The 23,297-nt window shown below is 33.4% G+C and overlaps 1 protein-coding gene across 1 annotated transcript in view; it reads left to right on the top strand.

Annotated features, from left to right (window-relative positions):
- The window catches only part of LOC134266584 (probable serine/threonine-protein kinase pats1), a gene marked incomplete at its 3' end in the record, with an annotated part of 30,584 nt that overhangs the window by 3,257 nt on the left and 4,030 nt on the right, over nucleotides 1–23,297 (top strand). The window contains exon 3 of the mRNA XM_062748810.1: nucleotides 846–1,091. Coding sequence (XP_062604794.1) covers nucleotides 846–1,091 — 246 coding nt within the window. The remainder of the gene's footprint in view (nucleotides 1–845; nucleotides 1,092–23,297) is intronic.

Consider the following 23,297-nt stretch of genomic DNA (forward strand, 5'->3'; position numbering starts at 1 on the left):
CATTGTTTGACGACGGGTTGTATTCCAAAAAATAGCGACTGCGCGGAATTTATGCGCACACGGTTCACTGTAATATGTATTTGTATAAAACATTCAGTATAATATAATAAATATTGCATGTAGTTGAGTGTAACATTGAATATTTTTACCCTTCGAAAACCATTGTCAACCTCGGCTGCACCTCGGTTGACAATGGTTTTCTTGGGGTGAAAATTTTCAATGTTACACTCAACTACATGCTATATTTATATAATATTTCATCTTAATGTACAACGTGACGATTGTACAGTGTATTTGTATAGGACAAATTAGTACGGAGATACAATAGAACTACGGACGGTATTTGGAAACAAAACCAAACCTTAAACCCTTCTGTAATTCTTATGAAAAATCCTTTTGTATTAAAACATATCAATGTCTTGACTGATATATGTTTCTTTTTATTTAAATAACGACTGTAACAGTTACATGTATACACATATAAAAGTTTTTTCCTACGTGAAAAAATATTTTTAGAATATCTAGCAAAATTACAGGGCTAATGGAGAAAACTTAAAGGTTAAGGTCACGAAGTTAAAATAAGTATTTTTAAAAAATATATCTATTGTAGATAAATTTGAGAAAATAAAATAAAAAGACATAAAAAATAATTAATGGCCACTATTAAAAGATACGCCTATACTGGATAATGCATTTAAACGATCAAGCAATGTTGATTTTTTTTTTTCAAATAATCAACTTTGTTACCCCCGGTATGTAGGATTTTTTTATTTTTTGGTCGCCATAATTCAAATTTATGAGCGCATTCATTGAAAAGTACCTTTTAAAATTAATTGTATTTTTAGTTAAGGAAAATGACAGAAAATCTAATAAAGATATGGATGAAAGTAAACCAGAAACTGGTGCCAGGAAATCATTGACATTTTTTGACTTTGGAGGACAGTGTGCGTACTACGCCTGTCACCAGATTTACCTGACCAGGAGAGCTTTCTATGTTGTGGTAGTGGACGCCTCTAAACGTCTGAACGAGAAGGTGGATAAGAAAGTTTGTGACCAAAAAGATACTGTGTTCGCAAAGTGGACATACAGGGGTAAAACAATAAATTATAATAATTTTCATTTTTTTAAGTAAATTTCATCTTAAAAAAAAATACATGCTCTTTATAAATATTCATCCAAATAAGGACGGACGTAAGAGGAAGTTGTAAAAAGACATGTACTTTTAATCTTAATGCTTCTATATTACATATATTACTTTTTCTATCTTGACAAATGAAGATCCACCATAGTCCTATTTTTTAAATATTAATTCGTAAAGATCGATTTATAATGTACGAAAGCCGGATAGGCTCATTTCTGAGAAGATAAAAAAATAACTTGTCATATTGAGTTAATTATCTCGTTTTAAGGTTAATAATCTCGTTATAATTTATAATGTACGAAAGCCAGATAGGCTCATTTCTGAGAAGATAAAAAAATAACTTGTCATATTGAGTTAATTATCTCGTTTTAAGGTTAATAATCTCGTTATTACAAGTTAATTATCTCGTTTTCTTATACCTCTGTGAATTTGTTCTACATAAAATTATGAGGAATAAACATTCTATCTTGTGATATAGTTTTATGTGCTATCTGCCCATGGTGAAATAGTCATCAAACTATTCACTGGAAGCATTCTGTTTCCTTCGCTATAAGTCCCCACTTTTCTTTTTTCAAAAAGTTCAAAACCTCAACATCAATGTACTAGTTTCTTACAATTTTGTCTTTCATTTGCAATACTTTCCTGTGAAGGCCCCCAAAAATTGTAATCGAATGTGTAATTACTCGACCGTGACCGTTTTTGTTAAAAAGCATGAAGTTCGAGTTGCATATGTTTTCGGGTGTATTCTTCGTATTATTTTTACTTCCATGTCTTCTCCATCTTTAATTGATTGCGAAAAACAGAAAAATGTTCGATTAAAATGCGGTGTATGTCAACGCAATAATGTGAAAGTGAAGTTAAATGGCCCAAGCTGGTCGTAGTAACTAGATTTCTGTTTCCTTTCACTGTATGACTTTATTTTATACAAAACCATTATAATTATCGCCAGAAAAACCTACAAAGCATACATGAATTCCTTCTTATCATTAGAAATCGCTAGATTTTCAACAAACACTACAAAATCATCCTAGAGTTTATCCGGAAAAATCAATAGAGCCGGAACCGGAAGTGCCTTCCCCTCAATGTCAAACTAGAGGACAAACTGGAGGACTGGGGTACATATGTAATAAGACATTATGTAACTTTTGTTAGCTAGGCACAGGTACTTTCCGTAAGCCTCATTGTCATCCTAATCTCAACCCTTATTAACACGTATGGAAGAAGTTTTTTCAGCATCAGAATCTAGCGGAACTAGAGGACGACCTATCTCCCCATGGAAAAACATTCAATAAATTAAAGATTTTTTTCTTTGATATTGTGAACTCATTGAGGAACGGTTGTCTTGCTGTGAATTCGTTTGAATGGAGGATAATGCAGTATTTAACGTTGTGATTTTTTATTTCTAGGGTGTCTTGACATGTCTACATATTATGTTAAAGTGCTTCCATAAAATACATTAAGTGAGAAAAAACTGTATTGCTACTTTTTTATCCTGTATACTAATTAAATTATACTGTTAAAATAATTCAATATAAGAGAGGTGTAAAGCAAAAACTTACCCGGGGACTTTTTGACTAGTATATAATGACGTAACAAAAGTAGTCAGCATTGGTGTAATAAAGCACCTATTTACTGGCTATGAGGACAATAGCAAGTTTATCGTCCCCGAAGACAGTAAACTATTTCCCGAGGCGCAGCCAGTAAATAGGTGTATAGTAACGACTTAGTTATCTCGTTATAACGAGTGAATATCTCGTTATAACGACTTAGCTATCTCGTTATAACGAGTTAGTTTTCTATTTACAGAGTGTTAATTATCTCGTTATAACAAGGAAATAAACTCGTTATAACGAGATAACTAAGACGTTATAACGAGTTAAAAATCTAAAGTTGATATATCTACAAGTAAGTGATAGGAAGTATTGCATATAAAACGGATGGGTCGATAAAGTTTGTTCAGAGTGTGTATGATAAATATTTCATTGAAAAACAGCAAACTAGTTTTTTATCGAGGGGTTGTGCCTGTGATTGCAATTCATTTATTTATAAACAATGCAGTTGATTTGCATTGTTTACATTAAAAAACCGAAAGACAATTTCGTGTACATGTATACAGAAACTTTTAGAGTGCCTCGTTATGAGTAGACAGTAACCCCCAAAGGTTATGCAGGCCCATGACCTAATCATTGATGTCTCCATATCCCCCTTCTTCAAAAGATGTTTGACTCTAAAATTAATAAGTATCACACTGTAAGTGTATATAATATATGTTGCATTAACGCATGCGTTAGCGTGCTATTATAATGTATTAATTTAGGAAATTAGTCATTGATTATTGAAGCTAATAAGTTATCTAAAACATATACCGTATAAGTGGAAAGAATGGGTGGACTTAACGCCCTATTTTGGATCTTTTTGCGACTCCTCTTACAATCTGTAAATGAAGTGAATCCAAAATAAATTATGTGCAATGTAAAGAGCAACATATACTTGGTTATATTAGGTGGAACATTCGTGCAAAAACAATGCCCTGTTGTCGTGTATCAAAATTGAAGCAACGATACATGAGTGTCGTCTTCCGGAATTCGACATGTACCCGGAGTGATTTTTATTTCACACAATCAATATTTATAGGAAGCGGGGCTATCGATCGGTGTCATTATTGACATCTCTCTCTCTATCCCTCTCTCCTTCCAAAAATTCGAATACGTTTTTAGCATTTTACAGCGATGTCAATATGAAATTATTTTAAAAATGTGATGACACGCAAAATTAAAACAATATGTAATTTGCTAAACTCTGAAAACGGCAACAAAACACGCTCAAAGACAAGATTAAGATCGAGGTCAGGTTGAAGAATACAATGTAACTGTTTTCACGAGTACACTTGCAGGTGGACATCACGTGACGAATTTTAATATTTAACAGGTCAATCGAAGACATTTCAATGGAAGCGAGAAGTTTGTTTTGAACATGTATTTTTGTTAAATTAAGTATGAGCACACTTTTGTCGGTTCTTCTCCTTTTAATATAACATTATTTTGTTCAATATACAACTACAGTTTTCTTAAGAAAGCCGACAAACATGTGCTGACTATGCATTCAGACGATGAAAAACGCGTGACCCTGATTATCTCTTGATATTCAAGAAATCTTCAGGCACCATGCCTTCGATATTTATTTAGTTTACCTCGAAAAGAGTGTTTTAAATTCACATCCGTACCATGAATACACAGTTAAGATAGCAGGGATTTATAAGATGGAAAAAAATAAACATTTTATGAAACTTAAATTTACGGCATTTTTTCTGGCCAGTTAAGTCCACCCATTCTTTTAGCCAGACGCAAATTTAGTGATTTCTACCTGAGAATTGGTATTTTATTTTAGCGAGAAGTAATTTTAGCGCTTTAAAAATGGTTACTAAAGAATCTATTAGAAATAATACGCATGTTTAGGGATATTCAATTTGAGGGATGTCAGCACCCTCGATTATAATGCCAAAATCAAATCCTCGCTAAAAATTCTACTTTTACGGTACAAAAAAAAAAGAAAAGTTGTTATACATTCGAGGGTCGATCACAACTTCGATAAAATTACTACTAGTCAACGTAAACAAGCAAAATTATACATGATGGTGGCTACAAATATTTCAAATCAGTTTCATAAAAAAAAGTAAATAAATAAAAAGAATTTAAGTGATCGCCTTCCATAATCAGGATAACCTCATTCACTGGGACTCGTGAAGAGGTACCGGGATGACTATTTTTCACTATTCCTTTTGAACTCGCTTGGCTTGTGGAGGTACCGGGATGGCTCTTTACTATTCTTTTTTAATTATTATATAATTCAGTATAAATTTGTGTACCAGAGCAGCTGCCATGGTTGGGGAGTGGAGATGTTACCCAACCTGTATGAAATACAACCAAGACAGTCAAGATTCAGCTTCCCACTCTTTATTAAATCAAACAATCTATTTGTAATCTCTAGATTACAATAAATAATTTCTTACAATATACAAAACATTATACTAAACATTATTAGATTTAACATAAAAATGTAACCTGTAAATAAATTAAGCTATCTGAAAATTTTAATTATTTGACAAAAACCGCAAGTTTAGAAAATTATCTCACCTGTATGAAATACAACCAAGACAGTCAAGATTCAGCTTCCCACTGAAATCTTGTCTATCCCGGCCGTTCATTTCATACTAGGTTTACTTTTGTAGATTTTCATCTCTATATTTGTAACTCCTTCGACATTTGCAATAATTACTTTAAATTTTAATTTAAATTTTAATTACTATTACTCTAACCTTAAATACTTTTTAAACTTTTAATGCACGTTTAAAATAAAATAAAATAAAAAATCTTTTGCATAATCTTTATAAAAATATTGTTTTCTGCAGTTTATTTATCCAAACATCTGAACTCTGGTCACTCCAATCTCATTGGTTGCTTCTTCCTGCTAACCAAATACATTTTCCGATAAACAATTAAGTAAACAACCGCATTCTAATGAATTGCATGTTCTGGGAATTGTTCAGGTTAAAAGGTCACCCTAGTGTGGTCATTATCTAAGTTTATTTTTAGGTCTTCAGAGATCGCGTTATCTGTCTCCGCTGAATAGTGCAAAATACACACAAACGTGTTACAATCTTATTTTAGTTCAATTTTTGTTATGATATCTGTCCTGAAAAAATCAAATTGAATAATTTATACTTTTCAAATTCGAATTATACATATGTATATATATATATATATATATATATATATATATATATATATATATATATATATATATATATATATATATATATATATATATATATATATAAAGCACTAAAATGACCAACGACACGAACAATAAAAATTGTCAATTTTTCGGGACGCCCTGTCCCTTCCTCAGGACAAAGAAAAAAGTTAAAAAGTCATAAAAACAAAGGAAAAAGAGAAACAAAAACAACTAGCACTACTACTAAACTACTAAACACTAGATATTTACATAATTACATGTTGAATTGGAAATATTAAGAACACAAATAATGAAAGAAATCCGGACCGCTGTGAAATGCGTCCGGTCTATCGGGTATACTCGGGTGAAGTGCGATTTACATAATTGAACGAATTAATTATGCTAATTAATTACGATAATCAGCAAATCGTACATTGTTTCATTATCTCAAAATGGCTTAACTTTACTTAATAAAGAATAATCAAAGAAAAATAATATAGCAGAGATATTTAAACATATGAATTATGATCCATTATAAATTTTGAAATATTTAAAGATTTATTACCGGGAAAAAATTTTAACAAAAGCGTAAACAATAAATAGTTTTTTGATAATTGAACGAATTAATTATGCTAATCAATTAAGATAATCAGTAAATCGTACAGTGTTTCATTCTCTCAAAATGGCATAACTTTACTTAATAAAGAATAATCAAAGAAAAATAATATAGCAGGGATATTTAAACATATGAATTATGATCCATTATAAATTTAAGCATTTATTACCGGGAAAAAAAATTTTTTGACAAAAGCGTAAACAATAAATAGTTTTGTGGGTTGTCCGAAAGTTGGTGACGCAAATTAACAGTAGAGTTAACACTAAATTGAGAGAATAATCTTGTCTAGTATCATCAGGAATTGGGTCTAGTTTACGTTCATTCTGGTGAAGTCATTCAGTTTGTTAATGCCGTTAGGGCGGAATGACTTCAATCTGTGCATCCAGAACTTCTCTTTGCTTTTTCTCTGAGCATCTGTCCATCTTGGGTTATGGTCAATCACCACTACTGTCATGTCCTCCCATTTGTGACCCTCAAGGTTGAAATGTTCCCCAACGGGTTCATTGAGTTTTTTGGTCCTAATGGTCGAGCGGTGGTTATTGACTCTCCTGCGGAGATCTCCTGTTTCACCAATATACTGTTTGGAGCAAACTTTGCAACTGATGAGATAAATGCAGTTGTCAGTCTGACAGGACAAATTCCCTAGTATTTTGTAGCTGCGGCCTGTAACAGGGCTGCTAAAACTGTCTGTGTCAGTGCTGTGCTTACAAAGAAGACATCTTCTGTCAGAGCAAGTTTTAAAGCCCCCGTTTGGTAATGGGTTGTCCAGTCTGGTTCTTACTACCATGTCCTTAAGGTTCCTTGGGCGTCTGTATGCAGCCAGTGGGGGTTCCTTAAAGACCTCTGCCATTCGTTTGTTTGAATGGAGAATTGGAAGGTTCTTTTGAAGGATACCGCTAAGGTTCTTAAGGACGGGATGGTATGTAGTTACCAGAGGGACCCTGCCGAATTCAGTCTCCACACCAAACCCACAGACTCCCACCTATATCTTATGCCCACTAGCTGTCATCCCCCACACACTTTTAAGGGAGTGCCTAAGGGTCTAGCCACCAGAATTCGACGCATCTGTTCCTCCCCTGCCTTATATCAGGAGCAAAGTGGTCTTCTTAAGTCCCACTTATGCAAAAGAGGCTACAATGCCCGCACCGTACAAACAGCTATTGATGAGATGGCGGGACATGACAGGCAAAATCTATTACGCTACAAGGAGAAAGACAATAGCGGCAGGGTCCCTCTGGTAACTACATACCATCCCGTCCTTAAGAACCTTAGCGGTATCCTTCAAAAGAACCTTCCAATTCTCCATTCAAACAAACGAATGGCAGAGGTCTTTAAGGAACCCCCACTGGCTGCATACAGACGCCCAAGGAACCTTAAGGACATGGTAGTAAGAACCAGACTGGACAACCCATTACCAAACGGGGGCTTTAAAACTTGCTCTGACAGAAGATGTCTTCTTTGTAAGCACAGCACTGACACAGACAGTTTTAGCAGCCCTGTTACAGGCCGCAGCTACAAAATACTAGGGAATTTGTCCTGTCAGACTGACAACTGCATTTATCTCATCAGTTGCAAAGTTTGCTCCAAACAGTATATTGGTGAAACAGGAGATCTCCGCAGGAGAGTCAATAACCACCGCTCGACCATTAGGACCAAAAAACTCAATGAACCCGTTGGGGAACATTTCAACCTTGAGGGTCACAAATGGGAGGACATGACAGTAGTGGTGATTGACCATAACCCAAGATGGACAGATGCTCAGAGAAAAAGCAAAGAGAAGTTCTGGATGCACAGATTGAAGTCATTCCGCCCTAACGGCATTAACAAACTGAATGACTTCACCAGAATGAACGTAAACTAGACCCAATTCCTGATGATACTAGACAAGATTATTCTCTCAATTTAGTGTTAACTCTACTGTTAATTTGCGTCACCAACTTTCGGACAACCCACAAAACTATTTATTGTTTACGCTTTTGTCAAAAAATTTTTTTTCCCGGTAATAAATGCTTAAATTTATAATGGATCATAATTCATATGTTTAAATATCCCTGCTATATTATTTTTCTTTGATTATTCTTTATTAAGTAAAGTTATGCCATTTTGAGAGAATGAAACACTGTACGATTTACTGATTATCTTAATTGATTAGCATAATTAATTCGTTCAATTATCAAAAAACTATTTATTGTTTACGCTTTTGTTAAAATTTTTTCCCGGTAATAAATCTTTAAATATTTCAAAATTTATAATGGATCATAATTCATATGTTTAAATATCTCTGCTATATTATTTTTCTTTGATTATTCTTTATTAAGTAAAGTTAAGCCATTTTGAGATAATGAAACAATGTACGATTTGCTGATTATCGTAATTAATTAGCATAATTAATTCGTTCAATTATGTAAATCGCACTTCACCCGAGTATACCCGATAGACCGGACGCATTTCACAGCGGTCCGGATTTCTTTCATTATTTGTGTTCTTAATATTTCCAATTCAACATGTAATTATGTAAATATCTAGTGTTTAGTAGTTTAGTAGTAGTGCTAGTTGTTTTTGTTTCTCTTTTTCCTTTGTTTTTATGACTTTTTAACTTTTTTCTTTGTCCTGAGGAAGGGACAGGGCGTCCCGAAAATTTGACAATTTTTATTGTTCGTGTCGTTGGTCATTTTAGTGCTTTATATAAATTTCCATCCGTGACCTTGTATCTACTTGGTAGATCCGACATTTAGGATATACAGTGTTGTTGGTTTTTTAGTGCTTTATATATATATATATATATATATATATATATATATATATATATATATATATATATATATATATATATATATATATATATATTTATTGTTGTCTTAGAGACGTCCACGCATAAATGTGATCGATTAAAAGATTGCTATTTTTATCGAATTGTGATTATTGAAAACAAGACAGTTCAAGATTAATATTATTTGAACCATATCGCAAATTATATTTGCATCTCTTTATCAATTTTCAAGTTAAGTACGATTGTTAACTATCAACTAAACTTCAATGGCATTAAAACTACAGCCAATTTTAATTCCTATATTGCTATTCATTTGGAGATAAAGGGGAAATTATTACTTCGTTATAACGAGATAGTTAAATCGTTATAACGAGATAGTTAAATCGTTATAACGAGATAATTAACTCGTTATAACGATATATTATATAACTTTGTTAAATCCGATAATCTGATTGGTCAATACGAAGTACTTATTTTTTAATAACGACCGCTGAAAGCGAATAATGACTCGCACGAGCTGCCTCGTTTTCACTTTCGCTTTAGACAAACATGGAAGTTCGCAAGTTGTAGGTAAGAAAAATTTAAAAGACATAGTGAAGAACTCTGAGGCTGATAATAAAAAACAATTACAAGCATATCTGTCAACATTTTTCGGGAATACTTAGCACATACGGTGATACCCTTTCATGGTTGAGTTCGACTTTTCCACTCACTCGGCGAGCAGAGTTTTGACGCTGTTTACGCGATTACGGAGACTAAAGAAAATAAAGACAAGCATGCCATGTATAAGATTGTATCTTATCTTAGAAGACATAGGTATTTATATTTTGTGAGTGCATTTCCTCTGCAAGTGTAAACGAGTGCGATTCTCAATCTGGGGGAGGGGGTATTCTGTGTTATTCGGAGATAGATATATTGCGTTATTATTATGATATGGGTTAAAATTTATTACCGAAACAATTTCCTCTGAGTGATATTCAATGAATTCTGAAACATTTACATTCAATTTATTTATGGTTAATACTATCTCTGTAAACATAGGAAGATATACATTGTACTAAAAAATTTTGGAAATTATTATTTATATAATGTAATATACATGAAGTATATCGACCTCGGGCTAGCGCCCTCGGTCGATATACTACATGTATCTTCGGTCAATATCTGTCTTCCTGGGTCATTATAAATGCATATTGACCTACATAGAGTCCATATTTCTATAATAACTAATTCGTCATAACGAGATAATTAACTCGTCATAACGAGATAACTATCACGGTATAACGAGATAATTAACTCGTTATAGCGATCGAGATAACTAACACGTTATAACGAGTTAATAAACTCGATATAACGAGATAACTAACTCGTTATAAAGAGATAATTAACTCGTTATAAAGAGAAACTAATTCGTTTTAATTTAATAAGTAATTCGTAATAACAAGATAAAACTAAGTCGTTATAACGACATAATTAACTCGTTACAACGATATTCACTCGTGATAACGAGATACTGAGTCGTTATTACGAGATAGCTAACTCGTTAAAACGAAATAATTTACTCTTTATATCGAGTAAAATATTATTTTTATCTTTTCAGAAATGAGCCTATCCGGCTCTCGTAATTATGACCAAGTATAGGCAATCCACTTTTAAAGAATATTTCCACTAAAGTGTAGTGCCTTGGTCCTTTTTCGGACCCCTCTAACTTTTAGTAATTAACTCAAATCTTAATTATTCAGCATTAAATCCTAATTTTTTAAACTCTGTTGTACAACATGTGCAAAAAATTTCATTAAAAACGGTGCTTTAGTTTTATTTCAGGTAATAAAAAGAGCCATAAAAAGAGCCCTCAAATGGATGCTAATTCCGGAATGTTGTGCTTTTCCGAATTGGGTTTTAATTGTGACACATAATAAATAGTCGGAGTAGGCTGGGCACTTTATTGATCGATTGAAAACACATTTGATAGCAAGTTATAATGGCTGGGGTATAATACAAAATATACAAAAAAGAAAACACAAAGAACTTCTCAATGATTACGCCAGCTTTTTTTAATTAACTGTAGTGGGTGCTTGGGGGGATCTTTGAGGAGTACATGTACTCCCTCCCTAAATCCATACCCCCCCTTTTTTTTTGAGAGGTGGGATTGTACACTTAAATAAATTGATTTAAGGAATAACTGTAATATTTTTGATTTCATTATGTGATCAATCGTTTAAGTTGAGTGACTTTTAATCCTTACATTTACGCTTTTATTCTGCCAATCAACGTGATCCAAGCCATACTTGTGTCTAGCTGTTTGCTCCGCCTTGCATGTGGTTTTTTGATCACCTGAGCGGAAGGCTCAAGTGAGCTTTTCTGATCACATTTTGTTCGGCTGTCTGTCCGTCTGTCTTTAAAGTTTTCACATTTTCGACTTCTTCTCAAGTACCGCTGGATTAATTTCAACCAAACTTGCCACAAAGCATCCTTGGGTAAAGGGGACTCAAATTTGTTGAGGGCCTCGCCCTCATTCAAGGAGAGATAATTGGTAATTAGTGAAAATTTGGTGGTATGTTTTAAAAGTCTTCTTCTCTAGAACCACTGTGCCAGGAAAAATGAAACTTGTTTGGAAACATCCTCAATTGTTGCAGATTCAAATTTGTTTAAATCATGACCCCCGATGCTAGGGCAGGGCAAAGATGGCTGACCAAAGTTTTACATAGAAATATATAGGAGAATTCTTTAAAAATCTTCTTCTCAAGAATAACAAAGCCATAATTTAAAGCACTTTTCAAAATATACACTATATGAGCAATAAATATTCCAAATTTCAGCTCAAACAAAATAGTCTATGCCCTTGCACTTTTGATGTAAATCACGAAGACGTTCATCTTTTTTGCGATATTCTCTATATTCCTTATCCCTGTGCAACTTCAATGCTACTAGATAAATTCATATTCTATACACATTGTATTTAGTAAATTATTTTCTTTTAGTTTTAATGATTAGGTCTAAAAATTAGCAATGTTATCATATTTATTTAAGCATTCTTGTAATTATTAAACAATCTACTCCTCTTGATCACTAGTGCTGCGTCATGTCAAGGCTGATGACGTCATATTTGACAAAAGGCTTTCTTCCATTACTCGACTGTATTGCTATCAAGTATTGCAATATTACAAGATTTTATAAATAATCAATAAAATAAATAAATTCAAGTTGTTATTTACGCCTGATCATGCCGTTAATTAATTTTTGTGGCTTGTTAAATTTCAATGACGTCACAATTGAAATTCCAATACGATGTACAAGGAATGTGAACTCTGACCTTCCTTAACATAGCCGAGTAGGAAAATTCTTCCCAAAAACAACAAAGGCATAATTGCTCATATTTATATGGACGCATTCTCATGTAGTATAGATTCACCTCTGTTCAAATCATGACCCCTGGGGGTAGGGCGGGGCCAAGATGGCCGACCAAATTTTTACATAGAAATATATAGGAAAAGTCTTTAATAATCTTCTTCTCAAGAATAACAAAGCCATAAATGCTAATATTGATATGGAAGCAATCTCATGTAGTGTATGTTCAAGTTTGTTCAAATCATGACCCCTAGGGGTAGGGCAGGGCCACAATGGCCGACTTAATTTTACATAGAAATAAATATATAGGAAAATTCTTTAAAAATCTTCTCGAGAATAACAAATCCATAATTACTCATATTTTTATGGAAGCATCATCAGGTAGAATACATTCATGTTTGTTCAAATCATGATCCCCCCAGGGGAAGATGGCCGATCAAAGTTTTACATAGAAATATTTTGGAAAATTCTTTAAAAATCTTCTTTAAGAATAGCAAAGCCATGATTGGTTACTATAGACATGGGACTACTTTTGGATTTAAACTTTTCAATAATAAACCAACTTATCTTTTTTCCTAGCCACAATGCTCGGGTGAGCGATGTGGCACATTGGCTTCTTGTGTTTTTTTTTTTTTGGAACCGCACAATTACATTGACTGGGAAATAAGGTACATTTACAATTTGTAATTTTATCTCGAATATATAAGACATTGGAAATGTAAATATAAACTAATAAAAGACGCCTACTTGTCTATGGACACGGAAAAAGAATCATATTTAGAAAAACTTCTTTTTCTGTATTTTCTTAAAGATTGGTACCATATCGGTTTTCTTAAATATCAAACTCTCCCCCTCCCGTCATTAGTTATTATATGTTGTTATTAGTTATAAGAATATAGATTTTTCTCAAGAACATTTAGAAGACTTTTGTTATAATGGAATTGAGATTTTATGGATTCATTATTGTCTTGCAGATAACAAGTAAAAAGTAAATAATATTGTGCTTCATATGGAATGGGGAATAAAAATTTATAATCGGTTAATTTATTGTATATTTTAACTCACCTGAGCCGAAGGCTCAATTGAGCTTTTCTAATCAAAAGAAGAAGGTACACTCTCAATTAAAATCTTGCCCTGTAAATTTCTTAAAATTGAAACTGATGTAAAAAATGAAATCTCATGTATTATGAATCATTGAAATTCCGTGCAGAAAATTATACAAATCATTTTTCTTACATACATTCCTAAATGCTAATTGTGACGTCATAAACATGTGCATTTTCCCTTATTTCTTAAAATGTTGCGGAAGACATCAATTTTCAATTGATTTTTTTTCAGAAAATTTGTCCACAGGCATCGCCCAAAAAGATTTTTAGATATGTAATTTTTCATTGTATTAAGCACAACACATCCAAATATTAAAGTGGGCGACGGCTGTGGACACTATTTTGTAAAGGAAAATTACCTTGAAATGGGTGATTTTGAGGCAGATTTCTTTTTTGAAATAGAGAAATGTATCAAATTAATAACGTCATATTTCCAGAATGGTACTCCTTCATGTTATTTTCTTTACTGATCTTTCACAGTCATGAACTTAACTAATATTTAAGCCACTTTTAGAAGTTTTTGAAAACATTAAATTTTTAGGGCACAATTAAGCTAAAGCCATACATTCTTCTTTGTCCGTTTCTGTGGATGTTGTCGTTGGCGTCGTAGTTGTTGTTGGTGTCGTTGAAAACTTTACACATTTTAACCTTCTTCTCAAGAACCGCTGGACCAATTTCAACCAAACTTGCTACAAAGTATCCCTAGGTGAAGGGAATTCAAGTTTGTTAAAATGAGGGACCAAACCCTTTTTCAAGGGGAGATAATTATAAAATTAGTGAAAAATTAAAAGCAGTTAAAAAAATCTTCTTCTCAAGAACCCCTGGTTCAGGAAAGATGAAACTCATGTTTAGTTATCCTCAGGTAATGTAGATATGACTTTGTTCAAATGATGACTCCTGGGGCAAGGATGGGGCCACAATGGCCGATCAAATTTTACATAAGTATATATAAGGAGAAATCTTTGAAAGTCTTCTTTTCAAGATCCATAGGGAGTGGAAAGATGAAACTCGTACTGAATCATCCTCAGGTAGCGTACATTGGAATTTGTTCAAATCATGACCCCCAGGTGTACATGTAGGATGGGACCACAAAGGGCAATTACATTTTTACAGGAATATATAGGAAATACATCATTATCTAAAGCATAGCAAAGTCATGATTAGTGTTATTTATATGTAAGCATCCACAGGTAGTGTAGAATTAAAATTTGTTCAAAACATAACCTCCAAAGGTAGGGAAGGGTATCAATGATGGATCAAAGTTTTACCTAAGAAAAATAAAGGGACAAAATCTCAATTCAAGAAAAGCTATAATAGGTTATATAAACAAGCATCCTCATGTATTGAAGATTTTAATTTGTTCAAATGAAGAGTACCCTTTTGGGTAGAGAGGGCAACAAAGGAGAGTCAAATTCAAATTATTACAAAGGAATATACAAAAACTAAATGTTAAAAAACCTATATTTTTTCTCAAGAAATTTATCAATAAGTTATATGCAGAATTGATATGGAGGTTTTAGTTTTAGAATTCAAGCCCCCCCCCCCCTGCAACCCCTACCCCTTTAAAGTAAACTTTTCAATTGTGATCTGATTTGTGCTTTTTCTATCCGATGGTCAATTGAGCGATGTGACCCCTGGGCCTCTTAATATGGGCCGGTTTTAAAAGTACATTTTCTGATAATTAGCAGACCCATAATGATATTATTGTGAGTTGTGACCTTTGGGTCTTATAAAGAGACGTCAACACGTCTACAAGAGACTTAACTTCATTAATTGTTGGTCAATTGTACGTGTTTTGCGTACCAGTTTTCATGCAAGTAGACATGTCACAATATAAAGTGATAAGCTACACATCTGGACCCTCGCTTGCTATACAGGGCTTGGAATAAAGCCACAATAACATAGGTTGTAGTTTTCAAGGTCTCATTAATAATACCCTCAAATTTTACTTCAAAGGACCAAGCGAATGGGAAAGGAACGTTTGATAGCTGGTTAAATGAATTTTACTCCCACTTGAAAAACGGGATAATATATAATAATCGGTAAAGTAGTTCGTTCGTTCGTCTGTCTGTTACGCTTGGGTATCCATCTCTTATCCACGACTCCTATTATACATGTGCCAATGAATGAAATTTGTTGAAACTTTCAAATAGTCTTCATTACATAATGATATTTTGCACCTTGTATTTTTCTTTATGATCAAAAACATATTTTGGATATTTCAAATCAAAACATGAACACTACCATTATATTCATATGAGAGGCGAGGGGTATCATTAAGTGAGCTCATTGCTCACAGCACCTTTAGTTATCGTCTTATTTCAATCTCAGCGTTGTTTCTAGCCCACGCCCTTTCGATCACTGAGAGAGAGCTGTAGCTACAGAGCTTCTATGATGTTTGACGAGCTTTAATTTGACACAGATGATTTACTATGAACTATAATTGTAAACCAATATTTTTTTACTACTTAAGACGTGCTACCTATTTTAAACTCTTCTTTGCCAAGAGTTCAAAAACCTAATTCTATGGCCATTTGCGCGGTGTGTGTAGACTTTTTAGAATATGGGCTATAGCTCAAGAACATCATTGACCAATCACTGTTACATTTGTCATTTGCCACAGGGTACCCTTGGCCCAAGGGCTCCCGTTTACATTAAAACTAGGGTTGTGACCCTTAAACAGGGGGAGATAATCATGTAAACAAAATAAAAAGTTCTGGATTATAGACAGTGTTCATTTAAAGAACTAACTCTATTCGCTGATGCATCTTGGGTTCTCAAACAACGTCCGCTTAAAATTCTTTGAATTCTATTTCCTATTTTTTAAAACATTAAAAGCCAATATAAGATAATGAGACGTTTATAATTTAAAAACCTTGAAACTGGATACATCTTGAGACCTAACATATTAGGGTAGGGTGGTGTAATTTCGACCACCTGGTTAATTTCGACCGTTCATAAATACCTTAATATATTTTGTTTATGGCGTATGATTGTGTATGTACATTTATATTATGCAGAAAGAAAACGTATTCTTTATATATTGTGTCCAAAATAATTTTATTTCCATGAGCGTTATTAAGATCGTTTTTGGAAAATAACATCAAAGAATAGGCTTTATCACCCAAAAAATTACAGACGAGTATGTTTTTGCCAGTACGGCGAACTATCACCTCAAAAAAACCTTGCATGGAAAGACAATCAATGGAAATCCATGACTTGAAATTCATCAAATATTATTTTGAAAATGAAATTTATACTTTTAATTTATAGTATTTAGTTTTCATAAATTGATTGCAAACCAGCTGAACAGAAACCGGCCGAAGTTATCCATACATGAATACGGCGGGCGTCAGTGGGTAACTTCGACCAATGTAAAATGACGCATTTTACTATATGTCACCAGAAAGAATTCATGACCGTCCGGAAAAAATATTAGGATAAACATTTTGTAAATTAATACCTGGTAGAAAGTATTACTGCAATAGTGAAAAATCATTTGTTTTATTTACATGCGGTTTAGATGCCTGTATATGTACATTTGTAGCAAGTCTTAACGAATATTGGCATATCGGCGTCATAAACATCTGGTGCACTCGATGTCTTTGAATTAGGTAAATTTAGAAAATTGTCAATTTTTTGGTCAGTATTTTTACTCGATCTTTTATGCTGTACAGCAGTAAAGTTTAGATTACTATTTTTTTTAAACAATATTAGAGCTGACGCCACTTACTTCCTTTGTATTGGTTCAAAAATGGTCGAAAATACCCCGTGTGTGGTCGAAATTACCCAACACACGTATCTTGTAAATCGAACGCATTTATTTCATATAATGTCCAAAAATATATACAAAATCGATGTAATCTGAAAGATAAAAGGTATTTCGAAGGTAAAAGAATCCAGTTAAAGTTGTAGCATAACATAACAGTGACATACCTTAACAAATCTTAAGAACAAAAAAAATAATCGGTCGAAATTATTAATTGAAAAGTTAATCACAGTGATCTACTGTTTAAAATTGCAGGCGCTTGTTTTAAAGGCTTTCAGGGCATACCTTTGTCAGTTGATGAGTCTTCGGCCCTAGAATAATTTTAACCAAAATTATGTCACAGTTGCCTACTTTTGAAATTTTATGGTTATATTTTAATATCTTAGGTTCTTATTGGCTTAGAATCATCAACTTTGTCAATTAGTGCATCTCAGGTCCTCGGAGAATGTCAACCAAAAAGTAGGGATCAGTGGCTTACTTTGGAAATTTTAAGGTCCTAATTTGCTTAGAATTATCAATCCCTGCCAATTGATATATATTAGGTCCTTGAAGAATGTTGATAAAGATGTTTTAATTTGCATTAATTGTTTCATTTTCTCTAATCTTGACAGTGTCTAACCGAAAGTTTTGAAATCATTGGTCAACGGATTAGACATGTGGTTTTTTTTTTGGAATTTTAAATATTTAAGGTTCTCAATGGCTAATACAAGACTCATCAATCTGTCAATTTGTACTTATTGTGATCGCGGACTTCAGAAATTTCAACTATAAATAAGTCATCATGACCTGCTTATACAGTTTTATAGCTATATTTTAATATCTCCATTCTTAATTGGCTTCGAATATACAAACTTGGTAAGTTATTGCATGCATCTTTGATCTTACGAGAAAGCCAACTAAAATGTAAGTCTTGATGACCTTTTAATTTTTTTATCAATTAAATTTATGGTATTAATAAATCAAGAACCATCAAACTCTGTCATTTGATGCATCATGGGTCCTCAGAATGTGTAAAGTAAAAAGTAGGTTATTGTGACCTATTTTTGTAATATCTGGGCAGTATTAAATATTTCAAATATTCAGAGATTTAAATTTATCAAACTTAGTCAGTTGAGGCATTTTGGGTACTCTCAATATTTTTATCAAAAAGAAGGTCACCGTGTCCTACTTTGAATCTCGTAGAAATCGTAATATTTCAGATAATAAAGGCTTAAAAACATACGGTGATATGTAACGGTCAGAAATCAATATCAAAAGTCCATAAAACAATACAAAATAGCAGCACGGCCAACACAAACCTACAAAACATCAAAAGTTGGATCAGGTGCCATTGAGGAGTGAGAATCTCCTGCCGGCCGTTCAAACCCGCCGTGTGCTCCTTCGTCATCAAACTTTGGCAGTTTGTAGTTGGTAATGATTATCTTGGGCTTTCAGACTGCTGTAGCAAAATATAATTTATAGTGACCTACATTTAAAATTCCAAGGCTTTATTTGAATTTACAGGATTCTTAAAAGCTTCAAATAGAAGTGATAGATTGTGCAATTTATCAGAAGAGCGCCCTTGGGCCTCTGATTTTAAAAGACGTCTTTAATTTATCATTGAGTCAAATGCTGACTGACGTTTTTCATACCAATTGTTTGTCCATTATTTATACACTGATGCATCATTCAGGCGCGGATCCAGAAATTTTTTTTCCAAAGGAGAGGGGGGCACCCAAATCGAAAAAAATCCAATTCCAGAAATTTCTTGACAAGCAAGCAAAAAAAAAGCCATAAACTCGTCCAAAGGTGAAAACCTATTTCGTGGGGTGGGTGGGGGGTGGGGTTTATATGTCTTCTAATGCGTTAAATCCTTACATTTTCATACCCATTTCGGATATATTCATGTTTACCAGGGGGGTCAGCGTTTTCCATGGGGGGTCCATGGTAACTTTTCGCTTGCTTTAGTATATACATTTCTTAACCTTGTAAATTCCAGTGGGGGTCCTGACTCCCCCCCCCCCTCTGGATCCGTGCATGCATCATTGGTCCTCAGAATGTTATTTCCTAATCATGACAACGAGCACACGGCCAGTAGGACCGGTCGGTAGGGGATGCTCACTCCTCCATGGCACCTGATCCCTCTGATGTTTCGAAGGTCCGTTTTTGCTCTGCTCTTGTTTTGTATATTGTTTAAAGGACTTTGAGATTGAATACTATTTGTTATCTCGGCGAATATTCTTTTTCGTAGAGATTGATATGAGTTTAGTATTGTCAATTATAACTAGAGCCGAGCTCGTTGCAAAGCAACGAATAGGTCTTCCATGGGAGCTACGGACTAGAAGACGTAACCTTGAGTCGAGGTCAAAAGCCACATACTAAAGATATACATGTTAAAAACCTTGTAAGAGAAGCAACTTTCAATGTTTCGCTAGGAAAAAGACTGTAAAGGAATACTAGTATGTGTGACCTTGATCTTTCCAAATGACCTTGTGCTAAGCAATAACTAACTCTCGTTAGAGCTAAAATTGAGATAAAAAGAGTTAGGTCAAGGCCAAAAGAAAGGCCAAGTTCTAAAATGGTGATGCCATTAAATAGCTCTCATCACTATGCATCAACATGTGAAGTTTGATAGCACCATTTTGAATGGTATGTTTAAAACTGAGCTTAACACTAATTTAAGAAAAGTGAGGTATATACATGTATAGAAAGTAAAGTTTAAAAAAATGTTAATGCAATTGCATTATAACTCTAATTAATTTCTATCAGTATATAAAGATTGATAAAAATATCTTGGATAGTTTGTTTGAAACTAAGCTTTGAACTGAGCTTAGGCAAAGTGTGACAGAAGGAGAGACGGAAGAACAGAAAGTAGGAAGGATGGAAGACAAACACCAAATGCATTGCCCATATTCATGGCAGGGCATAACATGTCATGTTTGATTATTGGTTTACATAAAAACAGGTCGTAACTTTCAGTCTCGGAATTCAACCCCTAAACTATGGTACATGTATACATGCATGTACAAAAACAAATCAACCGACTGACATTTTCTGCTAAGAAGGAATTAAGACATTGTATTCCTTGTAAGGGATGGGGTACTTATAGTGATGAGAGGAATTTAACAACCTGTCGGTCCATGAAACATTATTTTGGAATGTCTGTATACAGCTGCGTGGATTTTCTTAGAATGAAATTAGTATTTTTTGAAATATCTAAATAATTTTTTTATTGACGCCGTGATATATTTGATAGGCTGTATAATAGCTGTTCGGATATAGTGCCGTTTGAAGGTTCAACACCTTTCTTTTAATATAACCAAAGGTTCTATTGATCTTTTTCCATATAGTGGGAGAAAGAAGAAAACGTATGGGGTCGTTCAAAAACAAATTAATGAGTTGTGTTTTTCATCTACAGACACTTTTTTTCTTCTGATTTTCCTTTTTTTTTTTTGAATTGCCGTTTATTTTGTTTACAAGCTTGTGTTCATACCGCTGTTCATACGCGCTACCAATGTGAGAGGAGAAAACAAGACGTCGTCAAGCAACAATGACTGAGCAGATGGACGTTTATATACATTGTAATCATTATAGAACCAAATATCAGAGCGAATCGATAATTTAAGTACCTATTTCAATGCAAAGGAATTCAATAATGAAGGAAAGAATTTGATTTATATTTTATGATAAATAGGCAATGACGAATTTTCTTATTTTGTAAAATCGTATTCTGAAAGCTCTGAATGTATATGTTTGGTCGCTCTTCTATGTAAAAGTTCATACATATTAAACATGTAATTATTATCGGCTGCGGTAGCGGCCAATCTTTTTGTGATTGTGTTAGAGAGTGCACATGGGGAAATGAGACGTTTTTTTTTTTATAACTTCAATGAAATAATTCGTAAATTATAACAAGAAAAAATCATGCGTAAAATATTTTAAAAACTTGCTTAAACTTAATATTAAATGTTGAAATATATTTCAATTTCATTGTCATTAATATCTCATGATCATCGACAATTTATGGTCATATAAAAAGAGTTTACATTAGATACTCCCCAGCCTGAGAGTGTGTAAGATTTGAAAAGAAATCTCTTGACTTTCCGGATAATGATGATGTGGTTAAAGTTTATGGTGAATAAAAAAATGAGGAGTTTTTCAGCTTCTAGTAAAAATTGTTTTGAATTTGCTCTACATCTACAAATGACACAAAGATCATGAAGAATTTATTTTTTTATTTTGCACTGCGGTTTGCAGCATAGCCTGCTCTGCAGAAACCATGAGCATTATCACATAATCAAGATTCAGGGTATCGAGGCTCGGACAGGCCTACACCTTCATTTTGATGACAATAAATTCTTCTTATACATCAATGAACATGATTTTTTTTTAAATCGATAAATCTATTTATGAGCAAATGCGGTAAAATTATTTTTTATTTTGCTTTGAAAACAGCCTGAAATAGAGTTGAAAAACTACAGGTACTCTTCAGAAGTTCTCGATCTTTGAATATATATAACTAAGCAAATTTACTCCTGATCTCTCGAACTTCTATCTCTCGAAGTTCTCTATCTCTCGAACCAAAACAAGGGTCCCGTTACACGTATTTCATAGAATTTTACTCTCTATCTCTCGAAGTTTTGATTGCGTGTGTATATAAGCCAATCAAGCGTAAAATTGATGCAGCCGTGAACTTACCTGCAAAACAGTGAACGCCTGGGGCTTGGTATTGAGGTGTTAATTGGGTGTTTACATAGATGACACTTCGCCTGTTGGTAGTCCGTGTGTTGATATAATTAATTGATTATTATTGGTAAATTATAAACTGTTTTAAATTCACAACTTTAATATTTTCAATTTAACTTAAAAAAAACGAGACGATAATTTTTAGAAAATAATTTATTGTCGAATCTATAAGTTCCTTTAGGGTATGAACTTTTATTAGGGTCTTCATAATTCCAGTATGGCAAATATTGCACAAGAAATTCCTTTCTCAGAACTAAATACCGATTAAGAAAAGCCTTGTGAACACTGGTGAACAGGTGAAGGACCCGATCAAGCCGCGGAATAGTCAAACCGACAATTGCTATTCGGATTTCATGTAATCATTAAATAAGAACAAATAAGTATTGAAACTTTAGGAATTCGATTTATTTAGTTGAAATACGATCATTGTTGTTGATATCAAGTAAATATTACCTGTAAAATACGATAGAAAACGTGCAATAACTTTATTTACATATACTTCCGGTATCTATAAAAGTAGAACTTCGATGATCGGAACTGAAAATTCCGGATTTTATTTACTTTCTATCTCTCGAACCCCTCGATCTCTAGAACTTTTCTTGCGGTCCCTTGAACTTCGAGAGATCGAGAGTCACCTGTATTTCAGCTTTGAATATATTGACATGTAACTAAACTTGCAGCCAATTGATGCTTTGCATGCACTGACATTGTACATGTACAGGCATGTAAAATATTCTGTTTATTTAACAAAATAGTATACCATTCTGTACAATATCATTTTAAGTTTAGTAGCAAATAACTGCAAACTCAAAAGTGCTTAATTTCATAATGGATTTCCCACTGTGAATTAGAAACATTAACTCAACTTACAATTATTATGCATGCGTACATGTACAGTGGAGCGTCATTTATCTGGACGCTTTGGTTCCTAGTCAATTTGTCCGGATATGTGAAGCGTCCGGATATCTGAATTACCAGTTAAACAGGACAAAATAACAATACAAAATTCTGTTTCGATGAAAAGTCGTCCGGATACTGAAGCATCCGGATATCTGGCGTCCGGATATGTGAAGGTTCACTGTAGTTTA

Source organism: Saccostrea cucullata, unplaced genomic scaffold, assembly GCF_032062105.1.
Source record: "Saccostrea cucullata isolate Sc308-1 unplaced genomic scaffold, CSIRO_AGI_Scuc_v1 ctg4650, whole genome shotgun sequence".
Classification (NCBI taxonomy): domain Eukaryota; kingdom Metazoa; phylum Mollusca; class Bivalvia; order Ostreida; family Ostreidae; genus Saccostrea; species Saccostrea cuccullata.